Genomic DNA, 22,592 nt, shown 5'->3' with positions numbered 1-22,592 from the left:
ACACATACGGCACACACTTTTGCCAAGCCAATGTTCAGTTTGAGGCTGTGATTATATGAAGCAATGGGTGAGGTGGTTCTGGGTGTAAATGGGAACACTACTCAACATGAAGGCCATGAAAGCTCAAAAACAGTGCGGGCGTCTGTACAAATATGTCACATACGTTTTCTTACAGTAAGTGGTTAACTAGAAAGCTGCCAGCAATAAATGAAACTAGGACATTTACTGGGATACTTCCCTCTGTTGTTTGTGATCAGAAAAAGTACAATGCATGACTATATATGAATCATATCAGTAATAGGAACATGAAAGCAGAAAAATCTATTTAGCTTGTGGCTTTTCCCTATTGATTAGGGACATTAGTCATGATTTCTGCATTTTTTTCCTCACCTTAGTGCCAAACAGTATTTACAGCTACTCAAAACCAAGCACATGGTTAATGGTCTTAGGAACAGAACAAAAAAGAAATGCGGCTTAAAAGCCTTAAAAGTTTGTTTTATAGCTTGAGCTAGACAGATCAATCCAGTTCAAATCCAAACTGAACTATATTACCTTAATCAGCTCCATTAAGAGAGGTCTGACTGCCTACTGTCTTTGATTGTTTAGCCGTCTAGTTAGCTAGCTGCCACAACCATGAACAGGGTATTCCGATGTGTGTGTAGCATGTGAGTCTGCATGACGACACACATTTAGCCTACAGCTACAAGCACATGCCCCAATAAACTCGATTTTCAACACTGACACTGAAAGGAGCAACAAGACAAGGAGTAAATGGGGAATTCCAGACTAAACATTATATTTTATAATAGATAATAGATAAAATAGTTCTAGCTGAAGGCAATGAAAAATAACTGCTGGCTTAAGGGCAAAAGCTGTTTTTTCCCCCATTTTAGATGAAGTCAAAAACAACCATCCATAACTACAGCATGTTGCAGTAGATAATGTGTGCATGTCTGTGTTTCAACTTCACTCTGGCCCAGTAACAGAGCATCTTTGTGAGGCTTTAGGTCAACAAGAAAAAAAAGCAGTCTCTTATGCCCCAAACCAGGCAACAGTTGAGTAGGCTGAATTCCTGAATTGACCTTCTTAACCTTGAGACATGATTAACTGGGAAGAAGATTTGCAGAAAAAGTAGTATGACATGATAATTAATTAGATTTTAGATAGCTTGTGAGGAAAAAGCTTCATAATGTCAGTAATCAAACAAGCGTGTCCTCTCAGCCGGGCAGACAAGGCAAAGGAGGGAAAGCTGGGAGTGACGACTCAAAAGGTTTAATCCTCATGCTTATTCAGTTTTAATGCCAGCAGCAAGGACGTAGATTGTGACAGTTTGAAGTCTGAAAAAAAAAAAAATGTGTCCAGGGGCACATTCCAATATCTCTGGCTGGTCTCTGTTTAGCCTACAGATGATAACAGATAAAACAGAAGGGCCTGATAACCTATCCTACATTACATATTCTCACAGCCTTGTCAAAGAACCCTGCAAAGCTTTGGGACAAGGCCCGCTCAGCATGAATGGTGGCCTCTGTTACCCTATAAACAGTCAAAACATAGCTCCCAGCCTTTACACCACACCCCAAACCAAAGCAGTGGCAAACAGAGGACAGAAGTGCTCTTATTTCCAAAAGCAACAACTAAAGATTTTTTTAAAGATGGGAGATGAGAAACATGTTACTTTAAACTGTATAGCAATGCACATCAGCCTGAAATCAAATAATCCAGTGGAGCTTACAGATTTGTATGAAAGTGTTTAATAACTAAAGTAGCAATTTTAATCATTGAGAAGAAAAGGAATCCCCCACCCTCCCATAGTCTTGACAATGAATGGCACCAGATGCTCTCTGAGCCTGATTTTCATAAACCAGGATGAAGGGATTCACTTAGCAAGCTTTAAAAAAAGACAGTAAAAGCAAAAAGAATTGAGTTCAGCTGGCTGAGGCTCCATATTGCACCAGAATGCCAAACCAAGCTCACTATATTAAAGAGAGGCCTAGCTTATATTTGGACTGACCGCCAGAGAGATGAAACCTTTAGTGGACTCTGCTGTACAGAAATTACCAAGCAGCCAGAAGAGTTAATATCCCACTCAGGAAACAGAAATACGATAATTGCTAGCAACCTGACCTAAAGGTTAGGAAATATGTTACTACAATCATCAGTTCTACTTCTATGCAACATTAAATAAGCACAGTACAGGACAAGCGCACACACGCTAACAGCTGTACAGCCTTGATCTGTTCACCGGATTCTGAAATCTGAAGCTTGAAGCCTGTCTAGACATTGACCTCCTCCTACACAATCTACTGTACACACTCTACTGTACTGTAACAGAGACTTTGATCACAGACACGCATAAACATGTATGCTGACACACACTGCTTATATATAGCCCAAGAGACCTCGTGCTATGAAATGAAAACCATTATTATTGAAATTCTTGTCTAGCACCAATTAATGTTTCAGAACTTCTGCAAAAAAAAATTCAATCTGTATTTGTTTCCCAGGTAAAAAAATGACACACACACACGCTTCTAGGATTACATCTTGTACAGAAGTGGAGTGAGCATGGAGGAGGAGTGTTAAAGTAATGAAGGCATGGATGGGGGAAGAGAAAGGTCCTCAACTTCCAACCTCTGATGGTTCAAAAAAGGTTAATGAATTAGCCATCTCGTGACACCAGGGGACCCTTTGGCAAGTCAGCAGGGGCTGCAATTCAATAAAGTCTACCCTTCCTTCCTCCCAGACACTCTGAATGACATATAGAGCTTTTATGAGAAGACAACATATCAATAGAAATCACTGTTCAAATTTAGCTCATGTTGATGCATTACTTTTAGGTTTTTCCTCTTATACTCCAATGAAAATAACATATTGACCATTTGCTCTGTTGACATACATTGATATCCTAACCTGGAGAGTGGTTTCTAACCAATCTGATCTAACATTACTGGGTAATGTAATTAAAAGACTGAAGTGAGATCAATTTATTGAATCACAGGAAGCAACCAACCATGCAAGGCTTCTACTCACTCCAAGTCCTCTTTTAAAGTGCTGAGTAGTACTGTAAACTGAAAACCTGCTAAGTCCATTAGCTTATGACCTGAATGGGTCTGTCTTCATCCATATGGCTGTGGAAATCTGAAACCGGTAAGCGATGAAACAACCACAGGAAAGAGACCACCACAAACCCATATATCAAAGCCAATTTTCCTCCTTGTTACCCCAATGAGAACTGGTTCCTTTTGATTTTGAAGTAGAAACTGTGTGATTGAGTAGGTACAGTGTGATCCATAGGCAAGTATTAGCACATTTTCAGCTGTTTGTCTTTTTAATTTGTAGTGAAACCAACTTTCAGCTTTAAGGGTTTATAAGACATCCATCAACAACATAGAACGTGTAGCCCTTGTTATACACTTCCCTCCAACTTTTGAACAGTACAGGAGAAAAAAGAGAGGGACTAAATGTTCACAGCTGACAGTCCTCAAGTCTGAAAGTTATTACTTCATTTCAAATCCAATGAGTTGAAACAGAGCAAAAACAACAAAAGATGTATCCCTGTCCAAATACTAACTCAAGTAATAATAATATAATAACAGACCAAGACCACAGTTTGTAGTTTTGCCTACTTCTGACTGTTACTAATCTGATTCAGACACTTTTCGTTGTTCTTATTTACAATTATTGCAGCTAAAAATAAATGTGTCATCACTGAAGTGTACTCTGTAACTCAGAGTAGGAGATTAAAGATAAGTGCACGAAAGAACTAAGACAATTCAAGGAGCAAACAATCAAAAGGGTTTAAACCAAATAAAAAGTGTGGTCTACTCATGATTTATCATGTCACCCAACCCCAAACCTTTTGGGATGAAGTACTGACAGCCAAGCTTGTGGCATTTGTCTAAAATCTGCACAATAATTGTCCACTTAAATATACAGGTCTATCTCATCACCAGCTCACTGAGTGACTCTCAATGGCTGGTTAAGTCCCTCAAAGGCCATCATGGGAGTGGACAGACACACAGCAGGGAACTATGGGGGATTTTAACATGTAGGTGGTCTCTGTGAGGCAGAGGCTGCAGACACAAGTGGCTGAACAATAGTATGAGCAGAAGGTCAACAGAGCGATGCAGGGACAGAGAAGATTAACGAAACACAGTAGAGGAACAGGACTTTAATTGTTGGCTTAGATTGTCCTCCTAAGGCTAAAACAACGTACACAACAACAGTGTGTGTGTTAAATGCCTGCAAAACAAATAATGTATTTCTTGCCCTGCATTTTCAGCATTATTTAATAAACCTCCTTAAATAACCACACATTTATCATTGTATCTGCTTATGTCCATGTATTGAACAAGGCTGACTCAACTTTAAGAAAAACCACTGATTCAATTCAGTACATTTTCAATGTGTTCTGAAATCTGCTGGTGGGAAGTAAGACTTCTTTTTTTTTTAAAAAAGGACTAAAAATGTAACAGAGTAAACAGGAAATTGTGCAGATGGACTAGGTTTTTTACAGAGTTTACTATATAGTATATATTCTTTCAGTCAGAACACAGGTCATGTCACCCAGATTTCTCCAGTTAATGTCTTTAACCCTTCCTGTCATCTCATCATCCACCGACTCTGCTGGTCACTACTTAACTACAGCAGCCACTGACCCAACCACTGACTCAGACAGATAATTCTGCTAGCCACTGAGGCGGCCTAGTGCAGCTTTTGTAGGCTTACAACGTCAAAGTCTACACAATAGGCTGATTGTTTAAATAAGATGACCAGGGAGTGATTAACAGGATGTTTAGAATCAAAGCAAACCAGATCTAACAAAGCAATTAACCAATCAGCGACACTCTTCACTTAACTTCTGGTGTAAAATTTATGGATTCTGACATAGAATTTAAATACATAAAAACCACAACCTTCAGAAGTGTTTAGTCATATTCAAGCACAATGAAGCTACAGAGAAAATCATTAGATCCAGCTAGGTAGGTATTGTAACTCCCAGTTTCTTCACTTCACACTTTGTTATTGGAATAATACCAAAATATGTGATAAGTAAGCAAATTTGCAAAGCCACAGTCCCTGGATTTGGGTCACAGTAATAAATCTGACTTGTGGGAAATCTTTGTCTCCGTCAGCACAACTGCTTGGCCATGATAGCATTCCTAAACTCAATGTACTGTCGCAACAGCATGCTGGGTCACGCTCAATTCCTGGTTGTGATAAACACAGTTGAGACACCATTGCAGCAATGTAGTGAATCATTTTCTCTCTGAATTGTTTAAATTTGCTAAGCTCAGAGGTTTTCACAACACCATGTAACACCGTTACAATAATACTATAAGTGATACTGTACGACAGCAGACTTAAAGGCTGTGGCACAGAGGCAGAGCGGGTCGTCCCCTAATCGGTAAGCGTTGTTTGGTCAATCCCCGGCTCCTGGCTGCACATGATGAAGTATCTTGAGCAGATTATCTGAATCCCAATATTGTCCCGTGCCGACTCGCCGTGCTGTGACACTGTGCAGGAATGACTAGTTTCTGTGTCAATGGGTCTTGAATGTGGGACGTCAGTGTAAAAGCCCGCTGTTGACGGGTGGTCGGAAGAGCTAAAGCCGCTGATAGCAAGTATGCAGTCCGATTTACCATTTAAAAGAAAGAAAAAGTAAGCATTTCAAGTTAAGACAAAGAACTGCACAATTGTACCAGCAACCTGACATTTGGTTTTATCTGCCATATTTGACAGTTTAGGATCTGAGGTCATGTTCAGACCTAGTATACTGTATCAAAATGTATTCAGATTTAGTCATAGAGTGTTTAGATCCAGTTGAAAATGAGAAATCATTTGCGCAGCTAAGTAGAAAACAAATACAAATTTGCTCTCATCCATACAGATGGATTATAGATTAGGATTACATCCACTATTTGGCATCTAGCCTCTGATATGGGCTGCAAACCCTTGTCCAAGTTGTTTGACACAGGCAAATCAACCATGTAGCGCGCAATATGTGCATACTGCAAACCTGACTGAGTGGTCAAAAGATGATCCAGGATGCGTGTGTACAAATGTAGCATGAGCACTAGGGATATCACGAGAACAGATACTTCGGTACCAAGTCGATACCAAAATGAAACACAGCCGAGGGTGGGGCTGAGCTCCTGGACAGAAGCGAGACGGAGAGCGGTGGAGTGGAGAGCCAATCACCTGTATTATTAAAGGAAAACACAAGTACTGGGTCGGGACTCTGTATCAGCAGATACTCAATATTCAATGGGGATCAGGTGCAAAAAAAAAAAAAAAAAAAAACTTGATTGGGACATTTTTACCATGGTACTGAGAATCGTGGAATTTTACTAGTATTGGTTTCGACTACTAAATTTCAGATATCATGACATCCCTAATGAGCACAATATTTTCCTGACTAATCATATAGAAATACATTCTTCCCAACAGCAATCTTTCCACTTGTGATCAGATCACCAAATCCACATTGAGGTTCTGTATGCGAGAAGTGAGAGGCTCATTTTCTGATATCCTGTCAGCTTATCAAAGAGCCCACCTTTCATCTTTATTTCAACTACTACTCTACCACACTTCCTCCTCTACTTTCTCTTTAGCCTTAGATTCATAAGAAGTCATTTCCTTTTGGTCAAAGTAATGATTAACTGTGGTGAGAATGTAAACTGACACATTTTAGGGCCTGATGAGTAGATACTGCGCTAAGCAGTAAACACAGACTGAACATGAGATAAGACTTCACTGCATGTGACTAAGAGGGTTTCAATCACCCTCACATCTAAAGCTTCCTAGTCTGAGTTACAGGCATTAAGGTAAAGCTGTGAGCTGCTTTTTTCCTGTAGGATTGGTGTCTTTCTGGGATACATGAGATAAACTGTGGCTGATATAACAGATCATCATCCAAGAGGGAAAAGGAGAGAAAATTAAATGGACTGATCCATCAGCGTAAGAGTGGGAGAGGCAGATCAGTGGCTTCGTGTGTTTCACATTCCTGTATACTTATTGGACCCTCTCTGACATCTGGATGGGAGTCATAATACCACATCACAAGCAATCACACATACACACATCTGCAAACAGATCTCTGTTTATACTGCCAAGTCTTCATGTGGCATTCGCTTCTGTGGACACATTCAGTTCTGTGTGTATGTAAGTGAAAGCCGTGTTGTCATATTGCATTTTTTCCCTGTAACCTAAGACGTAAAAAAAAAAATAACTGTTTGAATGCAGACCACCCTTCAGGCACAAGAGAACAGAGCGTGCAGCTTTACTTAGAGGTTAGACCCATATCTGTAGATCCACTTCCACGTTAAAAAAAAAGCCCTCAAACTTCACCTCAACAGTCACTGTTGCACATTAACTTTTGATCAAGCAGAAACAGGAACAAGCAATATCTGACTTTGCAGCTTGTTCAACAGAAAGAACTCTTACCTGATAGTAGGCTTTAATCTGCCTGATAAGAATAGAAAGATTCTGGATGCGCAGCGTGGGGTCATTGTTCACTTTCTTGTTGGTCCTCTGCACAGTGGCCTTGGGATTTCTGTGGGGGGAAAAAAATGACATACTGTTATTCAATTGCTGTTGAATGTTGTTCAAGTTTCTGTTTGACACCACGTTGCTCTATGTGATGGAGCGGGTGCGCGTTTGTCGAGAAACATTAGCACCACAGTGACAATGGATCCTTGTTCAAATAGGGTCAGTGCCATAACCATGTTAAAAGAAACCACAGCCACAATGAAAGACAGAGCCAAACAGAAATGCCATTTGTATTCCCAGACCAGTGTTTCAGACTGTGTTCTCTCCAGGCTTTAAATTAAATTCTTCAGTGGGTTAAATCCAATTCAAGCATCATTGTGAAGCATTCAAATTTTCAGGCTATATTGTCACAGACTACAAACTCCTGAGAAGGATTTCATTAGCATAGTAAAGCTTCATCCAAGGTCAAATAGAACGTGGTGTATTTCAGTAATTGACTAACTTCTGACCACAACCTCCTTTTATTTTATCTGTCTGAATCAAATAGAAAAAGTATCATCTTTGTTCTTGCAGAAAAGAGAGCCTTTGTGTTTATCTGACTGTGTTGCCCAAGGGACATTAAAAGGAGCATGCACGACGACTGACGTTATCACGGGTGTCAACATGTTTTAGTGAGCCTCAGACATTCCACAAATTCACACAGTACCACCTCCATAGCCGCTGTTATCTAGGACAGTCCAAACTAACATTTGCATATCTGTAGAAATTACCTTTAAAATACCAAACCTAATTTCATCACAAACCTCTTTTTAAACCACATTTACAGACAAGCTCATTGGTGTGATTAACTAATGAAAAACAAATGAGTTTCCTGACTTTATGTCTGTCTGTCTGTCTTTTTGGAATGCTTGACATGTCAACAATCTGACAGGCACATGATCAGTACTAATCAGCATCCTATGCATTTATTGGCCAATTACTTTCCTATGTTTTAACTATAAAGTTTGTCAGAGCTTCTTAACAGCTACCTTTGACACCATGTGTGGTATTAAAAAGCTTGTTGAAATGGCCATAATGTGATATCTATTGATCCCCTGAGGGAAATTCCTCTTTTCTAGAATTCCCACATACAAGAGGTGGTGACAAAGCCGGAACCCTAGAGCTGATACAGTTTCACCAAGTCGCAAAGGGACACTTTGAAAGAGTGGATACTTTGCTGGCTTCAAATATCTGTGCGAGGCAGTGGGCAGGGGCTTTCACACATAGGACTCCCATGATACCAGCAAAACAACAGGAAAAGCAGTGATTTCAAATGACACTAAGAAAGAGGAGCGTTCTCATTTCTTACCCAACTATTGCAGTTGAATTACCGTTTAATCTCCCAAGGTTTATTGCTAAACATTGGCTGCACAGGGGAAGGCTTACAGTACTATACTTCAGTAACCACACTAGTAGTTATCTACCCTCCCAGCCGATCCCCTAATAAATATTCACATCAATTTCATCACGTATGTAGATATGATTCTACCAGCTGCAAAAGTTGAAAAATTAGACTCCTCAGTTGAGAAATAAGAATTTACAGTATCTTAAATCCTGTTGGCATGATCGTAAGTAAACAGTATGAGCATCATTACATCCTAAAATAAAATGTTGAATGCAAAGGCAAATGAAATGGAAACAAACATTGCGTCTATCTATTTTAATATATTTTACAGAATTGAAACAGTATGTTCATTTCACTGTACAGCCAGTGGTGGTAATTTGTTCTGGCTCATTGGGGGAGCATGTTTTGACAATCAATGTCATCCTTCGTCTACCATGCATCAAGCCCAACAGGGAAAAGTAGTAAAATCACACCCACCCTGCCTGAACTAACTCTGTAAAACCATCCCTGTAATTAATTCATGATACATTTGCTTTGGGATTGTCTGGGAAAACAACACTTCTCATATACTTGAGATTTTTAGAGCCTTACGTCAACAATGTTCAAGAGCAGCTCTCTTTTTCGCGATATGCTCTTCAGACTTCAAAGCATGAACATTGCATGACCTATATATGAGGGTCAACACGCCGAGAAGGGGGGAGGAAAGTCCTGGCTGCTTGCGAATGCATGCATGCATGTAGTGTGTAGCACATGTGTAGTCATGCATGTGTCTGCATCTGTGCTCTTGCACTCCAGAATAGCACAGTGACTGTGCTGTAACTGTATGTGCGATCAGCTCAATAAAGCTTTATCTTGAAGTACCACAAAGACAAGATTTTTTTTTTTTTAAATGCATATCAGTCCAGTCTGTTTGAGAGAGGAGGTCAAAGGTGAAGGATCCTCCTCAAGGACATTCAGCCTGGTGGATGCTTACAGTCACAGGGGACTTCTGGTTGAATGGAATCTTCTTAATCACTAGACCATGCTGCTGCCTCATTTATTTCACATAAAGCCAAACCAAATGAACCTGCTTTATACCAAGAAATATAAATATCCTAACTATGAATTAACTCAAATTCACATCCTGATAACAAAAATATAGAGGAATATTTTGAAGTATGTAATAATTGCTTTAGTATCCTAACTCTAAAATAATATTTTAATAAAGCACAATTCTTTTGTTACACCTAGAAAAAAAAGCAGTATGCCTGCCTCATAAATCACTCGACTGCAGTGGGGATGTGTTAATTAGTCTTCTGATCAGCCTCCACCTGACATACAGACCCACACACAATCATGCTAATCAGAAGGACACAGGGATCGTTTTAATACTGGTCTAAACGTCATGTGACCTCCCCATCTCCCCCCACCACACACACACCCAGCCCCTTTTGAGGTCCATAGTAGGGGGTCTATTTAACCCATTAATTAAAAAGCACAGAGGAGGCTGTAATCCTGTCAGGACGAGGAGGGTGATATAGTGAATGAGGGGTGTGTGAGAGACTGAAAGAGACTGAAAGAGAGAAAAACAGCAAGAAAGGGTTTCCCATTCACGCATTCCATCACCATCAGAGTCAGCCAAGAACATGGCGGCCACAACAACACAACCATGACAGCAACACACAATTCACCCCTCGTTTTGTTGGCTCCGGCTCTCATGCCACACATACAAGCACGCGACGGGCCGACCCCCCCTTAGATCAGCGAATAAACACAGCGACTTAGAGCAGCAACAGGGGTCAAATATCCCACTTATTGCCTCCTTCCCTGTTGCTACAGTAAAACCTAAGACTTTAAATAGATGAATGGATTAGGGATGGACAGGCAGAAAGCCACCTAAACAGCCAGCAAGACAGACAACAAGTGAGCAAGTCAGCCAGACAGCCAGTCAATAAGCCGGTCCATCGGTGCTGTTGGTAGGCAGTGCAGCCTTATGTAGAGCCTGGGGCCACTGGGCTTTCTCCTGGCTTTGATTGGCTGGGTAAGTTAGGGAGTAGTGTTAACCTATATATGACAGGCTACATTACAATCAGCATGGGCAGCCAGGCACATGCTCACACACACACAAAGTAGGCTAAATGCACACACACAAAGAGAAAATGCAGGCTACATTTAGCCACGTGTTTGGCATAGAGCTTATGAGGTGTACTGTCCAAACACAGTGGGACACAAGTGGGGGGGTCCGACACACACGCACACCAAACGGCTACAGTAAGAGGAATCTGAAGAATGAGTACTTATTAGGAGCTATGCTAAGGTTAACAGTTCAGTTCAGGATAATTCTGTGGCTCTGCTTCTGTAATGCCGGATTCAGACATTTCTATCTGGTAAGATGGTCACCGTGTTGCTGGGATTTGGCTGGGAGACAAGACAGATGACACAGTGCCAACCAATCGTAGCTTGTTGTCTTTCATGATGCGCGTGATGTCATGGGGGCTAAGGGCCCACTTCTGGGAACAAGCAATGGCGTCTGAAGTCTGAATTTCTGTCAGAACGTCATGGGGCATCCCAGATTTGGTGTTGGTTGTTGTCCACTATGATACACTACACCAGATAAAATTATCAATTGTTGCTCCTGATGCCCTCGATCTGTCGGGTCAGGCAAATATCGGCCTGCTATTGTGTAGTCTGCACCCAGCATAACATTCACATTACAAACTAAAACAGCCTCACACCAACATGAGTAGCTATCCAACGAGAACACATCACTCTTTGACCTTAATGGCACATGCACAGACTCAAGGGCCAGACTGTGGTGCATACATGGCAAGAGTAATTCAAGAGTAATGAGTAATATAGTTCTGTAAGTCAAATCAGGGGTACTCTGCATACAGACTTAATACAAGTAAGTTCACTTGTTTAAATGTTTCCACGACAGTTGTCTGCCATAATCTTGTTATAATGAAATCTTGTTATACTGGAGAGAATGTTAACACAACACACTGACCGACCCAAAAGCCAACTTGTAAGTACAGTAGGCAAAAACAGGAAAGCTAACCAGAACTTTTACAAATGCAATTACTCTCAAACTAGTGAAAGAATGAAGCAATGACCTTGATATTGTCATTGTTTTGCAATCATGCAACCTCAAGCTCAAAATAACTGCACCTTATTTTCTCACTCCCCACCCTTTTCCCATGGGAACTGTAGAATAAAAACACAACAGTGAGGGTCTGAGCATTGGTATGTGGTTCTCATCACCCTATTTCCTTTTCTTTTCATGGAGTTTGTTTCTTGTTTCTCTCCTGTCTTTGTCTGTTTCCACAGGGCCTCTTCCCATTCCTCTACTCTGTCATTGTATCCATAGGGACTGTAAATAAACTCATTCCTACCAAGCTGAATGTGATTTGATGCATTGCCTTGCAAGCACTGAATTTAATGTTTCAAATAATAGGCAAAACTGCTTGTATTATACTGGCACACAAAATGAATCCAGCATGATGTACAATTCCTTCAGTATGAAAACACAGTCATGCCATACTCACCACTCAGCTGTCCTGAGTTCCTCTTTTTTAACTGAAATGTTGTACCTTGTCACTGATTAACTCTACTGTGCTGTTAATTCATAATGTTAAGCTCCTGTTAATGAAACCCAACACTTCCTGCAGATGTTTCACAGAAAAAGTCTTCCAAGGAACAGAGGGATTATGTCCCCAGAGCAGCTGATGGGCATGTAACATGAAACAGATGGAGGAAGTGTTGAGTTTGCGTTAGCAGCAAAAAGCAGCAACAGCAAATTGACACAGAAAATGAAGGGAAAATCTGATCAAGTGGGAAGCTTAATTGGATATTTTAAATAAACACCTGTCTCTAACAAAACCTCAGTCTCAAATAAAGGCCTGTTACACTCTTAAATTGGGGCAAATACATATAAAAAAAATAATAAAAGGAAATACAAAAACACAATGTCAAATTGTTGTGGGCTGTGACATTTGCTGTCAAATGAAATGCAGCACAATTGAAAAGTTAAATGACACTTTCTATTCCATTTCCTGACACATGCTGACCGTGGTGCAGCGCAGAAACTCCAAGTAATCATAGACTGCTTTGCTTTAAATGCCGACCACTGCAAATCAGATTGACTTTGAATTGCTAGGGCTGAGAGCAAACCTATATCTAAAATCCTAAAATGGTCCCTGTGCGGTTTAACATGCCCTTGGTTGTGGGATTTTTGAGTGCCTCACATTAACACAGCCTTGTTAAAGTTTTGTCCTCTCAAGGTCACAGCTGCTGTTTCCTGTCTGACTCGATACACATCCTCCTGCTAGACAGACGCAGAGAGCATGGCATCGCACAAAGATGATTATGAGGGACGTCAGATTATTGCCCGATTCTACGCTTTGATGTGGAAGGGTGTGGACCCCACAGTCCAGGCAGCAGCGGTGACTGTCAGAGAACCGAACAGACTGAAACCCCAGGAGTTAGCTCTGCCTGTCTCATTTCTCTATTCCAGCAGGAATCCCAACTATGTCTGCTGTAACTAGCCCTAGAGAAAGCCAACAAAAGCTTCCTCTCAAAGAAAACAGGGGAGGGAGAGGGGAGAGAGAGCAGGAGATCAGTGGCACAGACAGAAAAGGAGATGAAGGAAAAAGAGACTCTCACAGAAGGAGGGATGGGAGAAAGAGGTACAGTAGGTGTTGAGACATGATGAAAAATAAGGATGGCAGACAGGAGGAGAGGAGTTAAAGGAGAGGGAAAACATGAGGGTTAGGACAGGAAGAATAGTCCAATCTGGTGCTGCAAGGTTTCTTTTATTAATGTTGCTAATAATCTGCCAATTATATAATTATATAATATATTATATATATATTTCATTTACATGACAAAGAAAATAAGCAAATTCTTACATTTGAGAAGATGGAAGCAGCAAATGTCACTAAAATGACTAAAACAATAAATTTTAAGTTAAGTAAGTTAAGTTTAAGAAAATAGTTGCAGATTCCTTTTCTTTTGATCAACTAATTGATTAATCATTGCAGTAAACAATCATATTGTAAAAGAAAGACCACCTTTTCATGGTGTTAAAGATGTTCTACGCCCATTGAATTAGTGGTCAGTGAAATGTGGGAAATGGCATATTACAGACACTTTAGATTTTTTATTTTGTAAGATCATACCAAATGCTTGATTACTAAAATGGCCACTTAAACATGATTCTTTTTCCCAGATGGATACTGCGTCTTAATTTTTTTTCCCCCCGTTATCACCCAAGCAGCAAAGACACTTCTAAAACAGTTCAAAAACAGTTAAATAGATGGATGTGAAATTGAAATAAAAAACTGGAGTAGTGCTGACTCATAGGTTTCTTTGTATGAGGCATTTTCTAAATTCTGCCTGTAATAATAAAATGTTGCCAGATGGTTGTCCAACCTCAGAATATTCTACTAAAGCCCAAAACCCATAAAAAGCATAGCACAAGTATAATGTAGCTTCCACATGTTAGTACAACAATTAGAGAGAGAATCTGCATCTGAGACAACAAAAGACATTTTCCACAAAAGACCAACTGGGTCCAGGGCATGAACCAACACTCGTCACTCAGTGTTGTCTCTCCAAACTGAAACGCTCCTATAAAGCTCACTGGTCAAGTTCTGAGTGTGTTTGTGTATGCATGAAAGGAAGTGATGACAGGCATATTGAGGACTTCATCCTGTCAGCCTACACGATTGATTTACTGTAATCTGGCCTTATTTTATTCTATTTTATGATAGACAACCACTGGCAAGCAACCTTGTCTGGATTATCTGCAAAAAAAAAAAAAAGATGATAGCTACCTTATTTATCCTCTCCCCCATTCCCATGTGTGCAGCCATTCAGACATTTACAGACATGCATGGATCTGTCTGAATACTCAAGTCAACAGAAACATTAACCTGTACAACATGCTGAACAGCATTCTCTTTGTAATCCAGATACTATACTTGCACTTTCTTCCCCTGAATTAGCATTCAGACAGTTTGTCGACTAATTTTCAGGGTTAAAGCTAGGTCACACGATTATACAGCGCAAAGTGCAGTTCTTAAAAAAGACAACATAACTCGTGCCAGTCAGCGTGACAAATGTTATGTAAAAATCAAGCAGGGCTCATAAAATACCCCATTTTATTCCTGTTTGTCTTACTCAAATAACTGTCCCAGCAGCCCATAGAGGACAGACTGACTGGTTCACTGAATAGGCCAATGAGCCAGCACGGGTCTAGGGGATTGGCAGGAAAACAGAGAATTCAACTGGACAGTTGTCACTCTGACAAAAATGTAATTGGCCCCCTCTTGCTGAGCGGGAAAACTAATTGGTTTGACAGCACTGAGGAGGCAATCTAATTGGCTAGGTAATGTCAGTCACAAGAGGGCAAGGGGGGAGGGGGGACGGGACGTGGTGCCATCTGGGTGTCAGCAAACCGTTAGATAATCCTGGGGTCTCTATTTTTCTCTCTCTATGCACTCCCATGCTGTCCCGATGACAACTGCTGCCAGCCTGTCTGCCATGTCTTCACTGAGGCCATTCAGAGACATTCACACAGCAAAACCGCAGCTTCAGACTACAACAGCTGACATCACCAGCAAAAGTGTTAAAAGCTCAAGTTTCTACAGAGTACTGCGAGTGTGAGTTTGAGAGAGAGAAAGAGAAAAAAAAATTGAACAAAATCACGCACACATCAGTCAACGCTGACTTTCATCTACTAATGTGTGTGTCTGTATCTTTGGAGTTTTATCAACCACTCTGGAAGACGAGTGTGTTTCTTCGCTGCAGAGAACATGGTCTTCGGTGGCAGTGTTATCAGCGCTGAAGTGTTTTTTCAGTGTAAACAACAGCTACTGGCTGGAGGCTAACACCAATGGAGCCTTTTCGCACCACTGGATCAATCGCAAGCAGCGCAACACCAACTAATACCTAATACTCACTACAATACATTTCAAGCTGTCAGAACTGGGGGCAGCATTCCCCACACACACACACACACACACACACTTTACAAAACGATACACAAGAGATTGTTTGTGGGAGGCCAAGAATTGGAACAAATACAATCCCTGTTAATCATCGCCTACAAACGTTGGAAAACTCACCTGTGGTCTCTAAGCTACTTTTAATGAAAGTAACAGTGTAAGAAAGAGATGAAGAGAGGCATTAATAAACACCCATGTAATTATTCCAGCCACCACACAGCTTCAATGTGAACAAACTTTGGACCATATACCTTGTTTCAACTACATTTCTGTCTTTTAATGCTGAATTAAATCATGTTAAGTCTTTGACAGGCACAATCACCCAAAACACCCTGCTGCAATAGCTGAATGGGTGAACTGTAACATACATTATGATACAGTCCATTTTAGTTAGCTGAGCCTACTGGACGTGACCTCGTTGTGCTGGTAAAGTGAGTGAGGCAGACAAAGAGCAGTCTCACAAACATAACATCTGACCAATACTGTAGGCCTTCTGTGTGGGAGGGTGGCTGGGCAAGACGACTATCAACAGCTGCCTCAGTCCAAAAAAAAAATGCACAGAAGAAAAAAAACCCACAGATACACATACTACCACGCAGACACACAAGCCCCGCAGAAAGGACACACAAACACACATATATACACACAGGGCTGGCTGTGACTGGCAATCCCCGACATCCTGTCAGGCGATCACTAAGCCAGTCACAGTTCATTTCAGCTCTACGCTGGCTGTTCTCTACAAGAGTACTCAACCAACCACAGAAAATTCCATCCAGCTCATTCCATTTATTTGCAGACAGAAATCTTACAGAGTACCTGCCTGGTCAAACATCTCAGTCTGAACACGTACAGCTAAGGAGTTGCCATGTGGCTAGTCAAAACAGGGCTTTTTGTCACCAACTTGCTCTTTCTTCCCTGTTATGTTTAAGGTTTTTAACCATTTTGGTAACTAAAATTTTGGTTTTCTGTCTCACTCACTCATCCAACCCTTCCCCCTCATATCCTTTCCGGCTGCTTTCCACTATACAATGTCCCAAAGGGATAAAATGCTCTAAAAATACTGATGACTTGTTCCTTGTTTTGTGTGGAAGAGGAAAGATGCCTGTCCAACTGAAGCTGCAATGGCCTCTCTAAACACCTTTATGTTTTGAAGGATTCCTCTGAGAGTGTACATGCTGCCTGGAGACGGAGGAGGAGAAACAAGCATGGAAAAGAGTTGCAAAATCTGAAGGTAGGCAGCTTAGTGGGGTGATGCAGCTAAGCAGTGGGAGATAGAGGACACTGGAAGAGGGCAGAGCAGGAGGAAGAGGACCCCAAGCATAGACAGGAAACAGCCAGTTGGGGTTAATCATCTCCTGATGCGACAGTGTTATAGGGCAAAACTTCTAAACACAATTGACACAGACAACTATATTGCGGTTGTATATTCTGCACATATAAATACAAAGAAAGACTTCGAAAGACTTCAAAAGACAAGCTTCCCCTTACCCAACCTTGGAATACAAAACATACTGAAGCAGGGTGACACGAAATTGCCCTATGAAAGTGCACACACACACATAATCTCTTGTGAGGTGCAAATCAATTCCACAGGGAGCGGGCCTGGTCGAACGCTCCTTTGACAGGCAAAAAGGAGGAGTAAATGCTGACAGTGTAGAGTGTGGCATTAGTGGAAAATATGAAAAAATGCCCTGCTAGTGGAAAGTAGCAGCCTTCAGCCAGACAAAGGAATGGGAAGCTGTGTCCTGTCATGCTATATGTTAGGAGGTGACTGGAAAGATGGACGGATTTGACATCTAATGCCTCATCTTCTCCAGCATCCACCCCCTCTCACTATCAAGAGATCTGCCAAAGCATCTACTTCCCTTTATACTGAATAAAAACAAATGTGGGCCTGTGCTGGCCTGCTACATTAAAGAAGGATCTGCACTGCTGGGTAATCTGCATCCAGATTCTGCACCGCTACCAGTGTCACTCTGCTTAAGGCTACTATTTCTAGTTTAATCTGCAGCACAGCAGGAAACGTGAGTGCTGTAGCTTCCAGGGGCGGGGTATCTTCCAGTCTGCTGCAGATGACAGTCTAGGGAGGCTGAAAAAACATTACAACTGGAAGTTGTGGAGCTGCCCACTGTCTCCTTGCACCAAGGGATCCTAACAATAACTGTCTGCAAAGATTTCTGACAGTGTGACCCATCATTGCCCCCAATACAAGGTCCCTTTGTGCTTAGCCTACATTCACTCCAGCACACAAATTCAAGCGCCGGACAGAGGCAGGAGAACAAACTGCATATATATATCTACTCATATATCTTAAAGCTAATGCAATATTATGTTTTTAAGGCATACATTCATCTATTAACATGGGGCGTTTGAGGTCCCAAGCAAAGATCTACTCTGCATGCCCTCATTTAGCCAATCCTGTTCCACTGAAGGTGGTGCAGGGGACAGGCGGACTGGCGAGACATTTCGGAATCTGTGTCAAATTACTTACATCTCAAGCATGATCTCGTTCAGGTAAATCCCATCCACTAATTCAATATATTCCGATAATTTGGTGCCGTCGGCCACCGTCGGCTGCCCGACTGTCTTCACCTGAAAAATAAACGGGACAATGCAAGTAGGTGTTAAGATCAATAAACACTTGAAATAAATGCTTTTACAGGGCAGAGGTGTTTAATTAGTGAGCTTAAAGACACATTTGAATTGTTAATTGGGAAGCTTACCCAGCAGACTAGAGGCGTGAGCATGAACTGCTCCAGCAGTGGGGTGAAAACCTCACTTTCCATATTTTCCAGGGCAACTGGCGCCGTTTATTTCAGCAGATATGGAAAAAAAAGAAAAACACCAGTGCGCTCTTTGGGAGAAAGATGCGTTTGTTTAGGCTCCACTCATGTAGCTGATACAATTAAATCGACGCTCATTTTGGCTGGCAGCCACTGTAAAACAGACGTCCGGGGTTTCTTGGAGATATTCGGGTAAAAGAGAGGGGGGAGAAAAAAAAAACGTTAATCCACAATCTTCTCGACACGACCCAGCTGTTTCAGATGCCAACGACTGGGCTTGGCTACCTCATGGGAAGCGCAAGGAATCACATTTTTTTGTATAGCTAAGAGGTATTCTCTATTGAGCTCGCTATCTGCAGAAGCGAGGAAAGGCAGACTACATGAGACCTGTGCCAGGTATGGTTTTAATGATTGCTGGGGTGGGGGAAAAAAAGGACCGTTACTGGCAAAAGATCAACCTTAAAGAGAAATAATTACTCCGAAACGACTCAATAAAAGAAAATATCCAGTGCGGGGGAATCCAGAGGTTTAAGGTCCTTGGTTTTATAATCTCCTCATATTAATTGTGAAATCATTTGTGACCGGTCACTGATCTCCTCTCCTGTCTGCCTCCGTTCAAATGCAGCATACTAATGAACAGGGGGAGTTGAGAGGATGACTGGAGGACACTTAGTACCGCCTCCCTCCCTCTCTGTCTGTCTCTCCCGTGCATCTCCCTCCGCCTCTTTTGCTTCTGAAGGAAAAATAGGGCATTGATCAAAGCATCCCTCTCTGTTTAGATTTCTTCCTCGGGTCCTGGTGTCAGTGATGGTGCTTAGAAAGAAAACATTGGTCAGTACAATTCAGTTATTTGAGGAGCTGTGTTGGAGAGGAGCTGTGTTGGAAAGAAGCAAATGTGTTTAAGGAGTGATGCAGACATGAATGGGATGGGACTAAAGTTTGGTTGCAGGTCTGATGTTTATGTGCTGTGGCAACATCTTTTTGCTTATTTTATGCCTTGTCAAGTAGAAATACTGGGGGACTCATGCGTATCTTTTGTCTGCGTTTGCGGCATACAGTACATTAGAGCAGAAAGGCAAGTAGGCTACTGACACCTGGTGGGTAATGTATAAAGAGGCTACTGATGTACAGTAAATGATATGTCTGTGGGCGTTAACCAGATCCAATGAAAGAAATGACTGTTATCAAAGTGACATGATGTACTTCCCTCCTGTGGGAAATGCATTGGCCTGTTTGAGGGACACCCAACAGTGAAGATCTCAAGGAAATGGCTACTAAAGGAATACATTTCTGGTTGTAATCGAGACATTTAAGGCTTTAGGGAATTGTGATGTCATTTTTCACTATTTTGTACATTTTAGATTTATCATATGAAATACTGGATGTTTCTAAATATGCAAAGATATAGCCTACCATCTAAATTAAAAAAAAGACTTACTGAGATATATGCAGCTACTTTGAAACAAGAAATGGATGGTGAACATCAGTTTGTACCTGCAACCAGTTATTTCAAACACACAGTATTTCTTTTAGCTGTATCAGCAGCGAGGTAATGACTGAATGATGAGTCCAGACACACAGGCCTTCACTACAGAGGCAGGAGACACCTAATCAACAATTGATGAATGGCACTGTGGGTGCGAATAGGCAGCAGAGGCTTGTGGCCAAATAGCCAATTAAAACACAATCACTGATTTGGGAACTAGGGACCTGGGTCACCTCTCAGGAGCCCAGAATAAATGGATTATTTTATGTTTCCCTAAAACTTTTATTAAGCACATTTCAGCAGCAGCAGCTCTGTTGGTTAAGCAGAGGTTCTCATTTGCATTTAGAATAACGGTTGCTGCGGTTGGTGCCTGAGCTTGAGGCTATACAGTATGAGATCCTGACTAGACCTGTTGTGTCTTGTTTTCTGTAAAACGTGTTTAACAGGAGGGATGTAAGCTCAGGGAGGGAACAGTAGTTGCAGTATATGACATAACAGTCAAACAAAGTCCTCTTTACATTAAATATGCTTTTAACAGGTTATGTATAACGTGTTATCTTTGGCCACCAGCCTCTATAAGTAGAAGACTGGTTTGGGGTAAGATATGACATGTTTGTGCTGCAAAAGAGCCTTTTGGAGACTTTCTTCAAAACCAAATGTGCAATAAGTATACCAATACTTGTTTTTGTAGAAAGGCCACAACATTAAATATCTTGCATACTGAACACCAGCTCTATTGCATCAATTTAAATAAATTCATTTATTTTAAAGCCTCTAAAAATAGTTACATCGCAACATCCATCCAACCTTTGCTATCATTAGATAACATTAGCCACCATACCAATTAAACTTTACATTTGTAGGAAGAAGAATGTTGTTGTTGTAGTTTTTCTTTCTAAAGTTACATATTCTTGCTTTTCTAAACGTGGTGGTTTGGCCACATAAGCAAACACATCTGTCATTTTCAAATGTGGCTAAATCGGGATTGGCAGAGATGCTTAAACATGACATCACTTTTTTTCCAAGTCCCGCCCACTTTAAACCATTGAGGAGAGCCTGGACAAAACTATAAATATACAGAAAATCTCTCCTGTGAAATATGCTGATTGAGAGAACTTTTTCAAGGCTTTTAATAGCTTTTACAAACTGCCCCCCACAACAGTTCAATTTCCTCCCTGGAAATCAATGAAGTTTATCAAATCTTAATGATGTAAAATAAAAAGGGAATTTACTTCAGAATCTACTCAAATGAAGCCTTTCGCAACCCACACACATCTAACCCTATCACCCCAGCATACGCAGATAATGAAAACCTTTCAAGGCTTGTGTAGTGCCTGCTTACCCACACAGTTGAACACAATTATGTTCTGTTCAATTACTGTGGAGGATTAGATGGATATTTTGTATAGCTCAATGTGTTTGTGATTGTGTATTTGTGTTAGCATTTATTTGCGTTAATGTGGGATTCATTAACCTTGTATTGAACAGGGTGCTCATGCCTGTTTCATCAGCATCTATTATTCATGATGCTTTTAAGAAGTTTTGTCACAAAGCAGCATCCACCTCCACCTAATGACTCAGTGATTGTAAAGTCCCACAGCAGCGTTCCTCACACACACACATACACACACACACACACTCAGTTATGAAAGCAGGCAACATTACCCAGTGGAAACCCACCCGACCGCCTCTTTTGGCTCAAACGCCACAGAACCAGTGTACACATGGAAATGTTTCCTCTAGTTGGTATTAATCTAACCCAGGGATAAAAAAAATCCACCAACCACAATACAGTGCTGCTCAGAAATACACAACAGGGAAAATAAATTCTCTCTCCGAACCGCATGACCTTACAGCAACTCTCTCAGATAAAATTCTCTTTCTGTCTCCTTTAGATGACTGCAGTTTCCTGTGAGTTATATCACTGGAATTTACAAGTCACCACAAACATTTTGATTTGGAGCTGTGCTGATCTCATTGTGGGCTTAAATGCAGGACGGGCTGACTAATGCTGGACAGAATTGTTTGAGTAATCACCATTTCCTCTTTCTTTTCCATCAACATATAACCTGTATTGACTTCTGCTTAGGTAATATATTGTAATTAGACTAAAATATGTTGAGTAAAAATAGTTTTTTTCTCTTCAGATCCAGGGTTGTGCACAGACACATACCGTATAAAGACGCAGAAACACACCCTTTACATATATCAACAAACATTACTTCTGCCTTTTAAGACTGACAAATTAATTTAAAGGTCTGACCTCTATCTTCAAAGTGGAGGTCACTCTGACCATCCACTCTGTCTCTGTTTGTCTCCATCTTGTAGTGCTACTATGGGAAATCAATGCCTAATATTCAAATCTCCAGTTCAAATGATTGGAACCCCTCTGGCATAGTTGAAGCCTACTAGCATAACATTACAGGCGAAAAACGTGTGTGTGTGGGGGGGGGGGGGGGGGG

At 41.1% G+C, this 22,592-nt stretch overlaps 1 protein-coding gene across 1 annotated transcript in view; it reads right to left on the bottom strand.

Annotated features, from left to right (window-relative positions):
• Nucleotides 1-19,262, bottom strand: part of LOC118329327 (girdin-like) — a gene marked incomplete in the record, with an annotated part of 71,689 nt that extends 52,427 nt beyond the window's left edge. Inside the window, 3 exon segments of the mRNA XM_035663451.1 lie at nucleotides 7,447-7,555; nucleotides 18,353-18,453; nucleotides 18,585-19,262. Of these exon segments, the coding sequence (XP_035519344.1) occupies nucleotides 7,447-7,555; nucleotides 18,353-18,453; nucleotides 18,585-18,647 (273 nt within the window).
• Nucleotides 19,263-22,592: the final 3,330 nt, after the last annotated feature.

Source organism: Morone saxatilis, unplaced genomic scaffold, assembly GCF_004916995.1.
Source record: "Morone saxatilis isolate NCDOM2014 unplaced genomic scaffold, NCSU_SB_2.0 Contig19, whole genome shotgun sequence".
Classification (NCBI taxonomy): domain Eukaryota; kingdom Metazoa; phylum Chordata; class Actinopteri; family Moronidae; genus Morone; species Morone saxatilis.
This window is presented reverse-complemented; position numbering and strand designations above follow the sequence as displayed.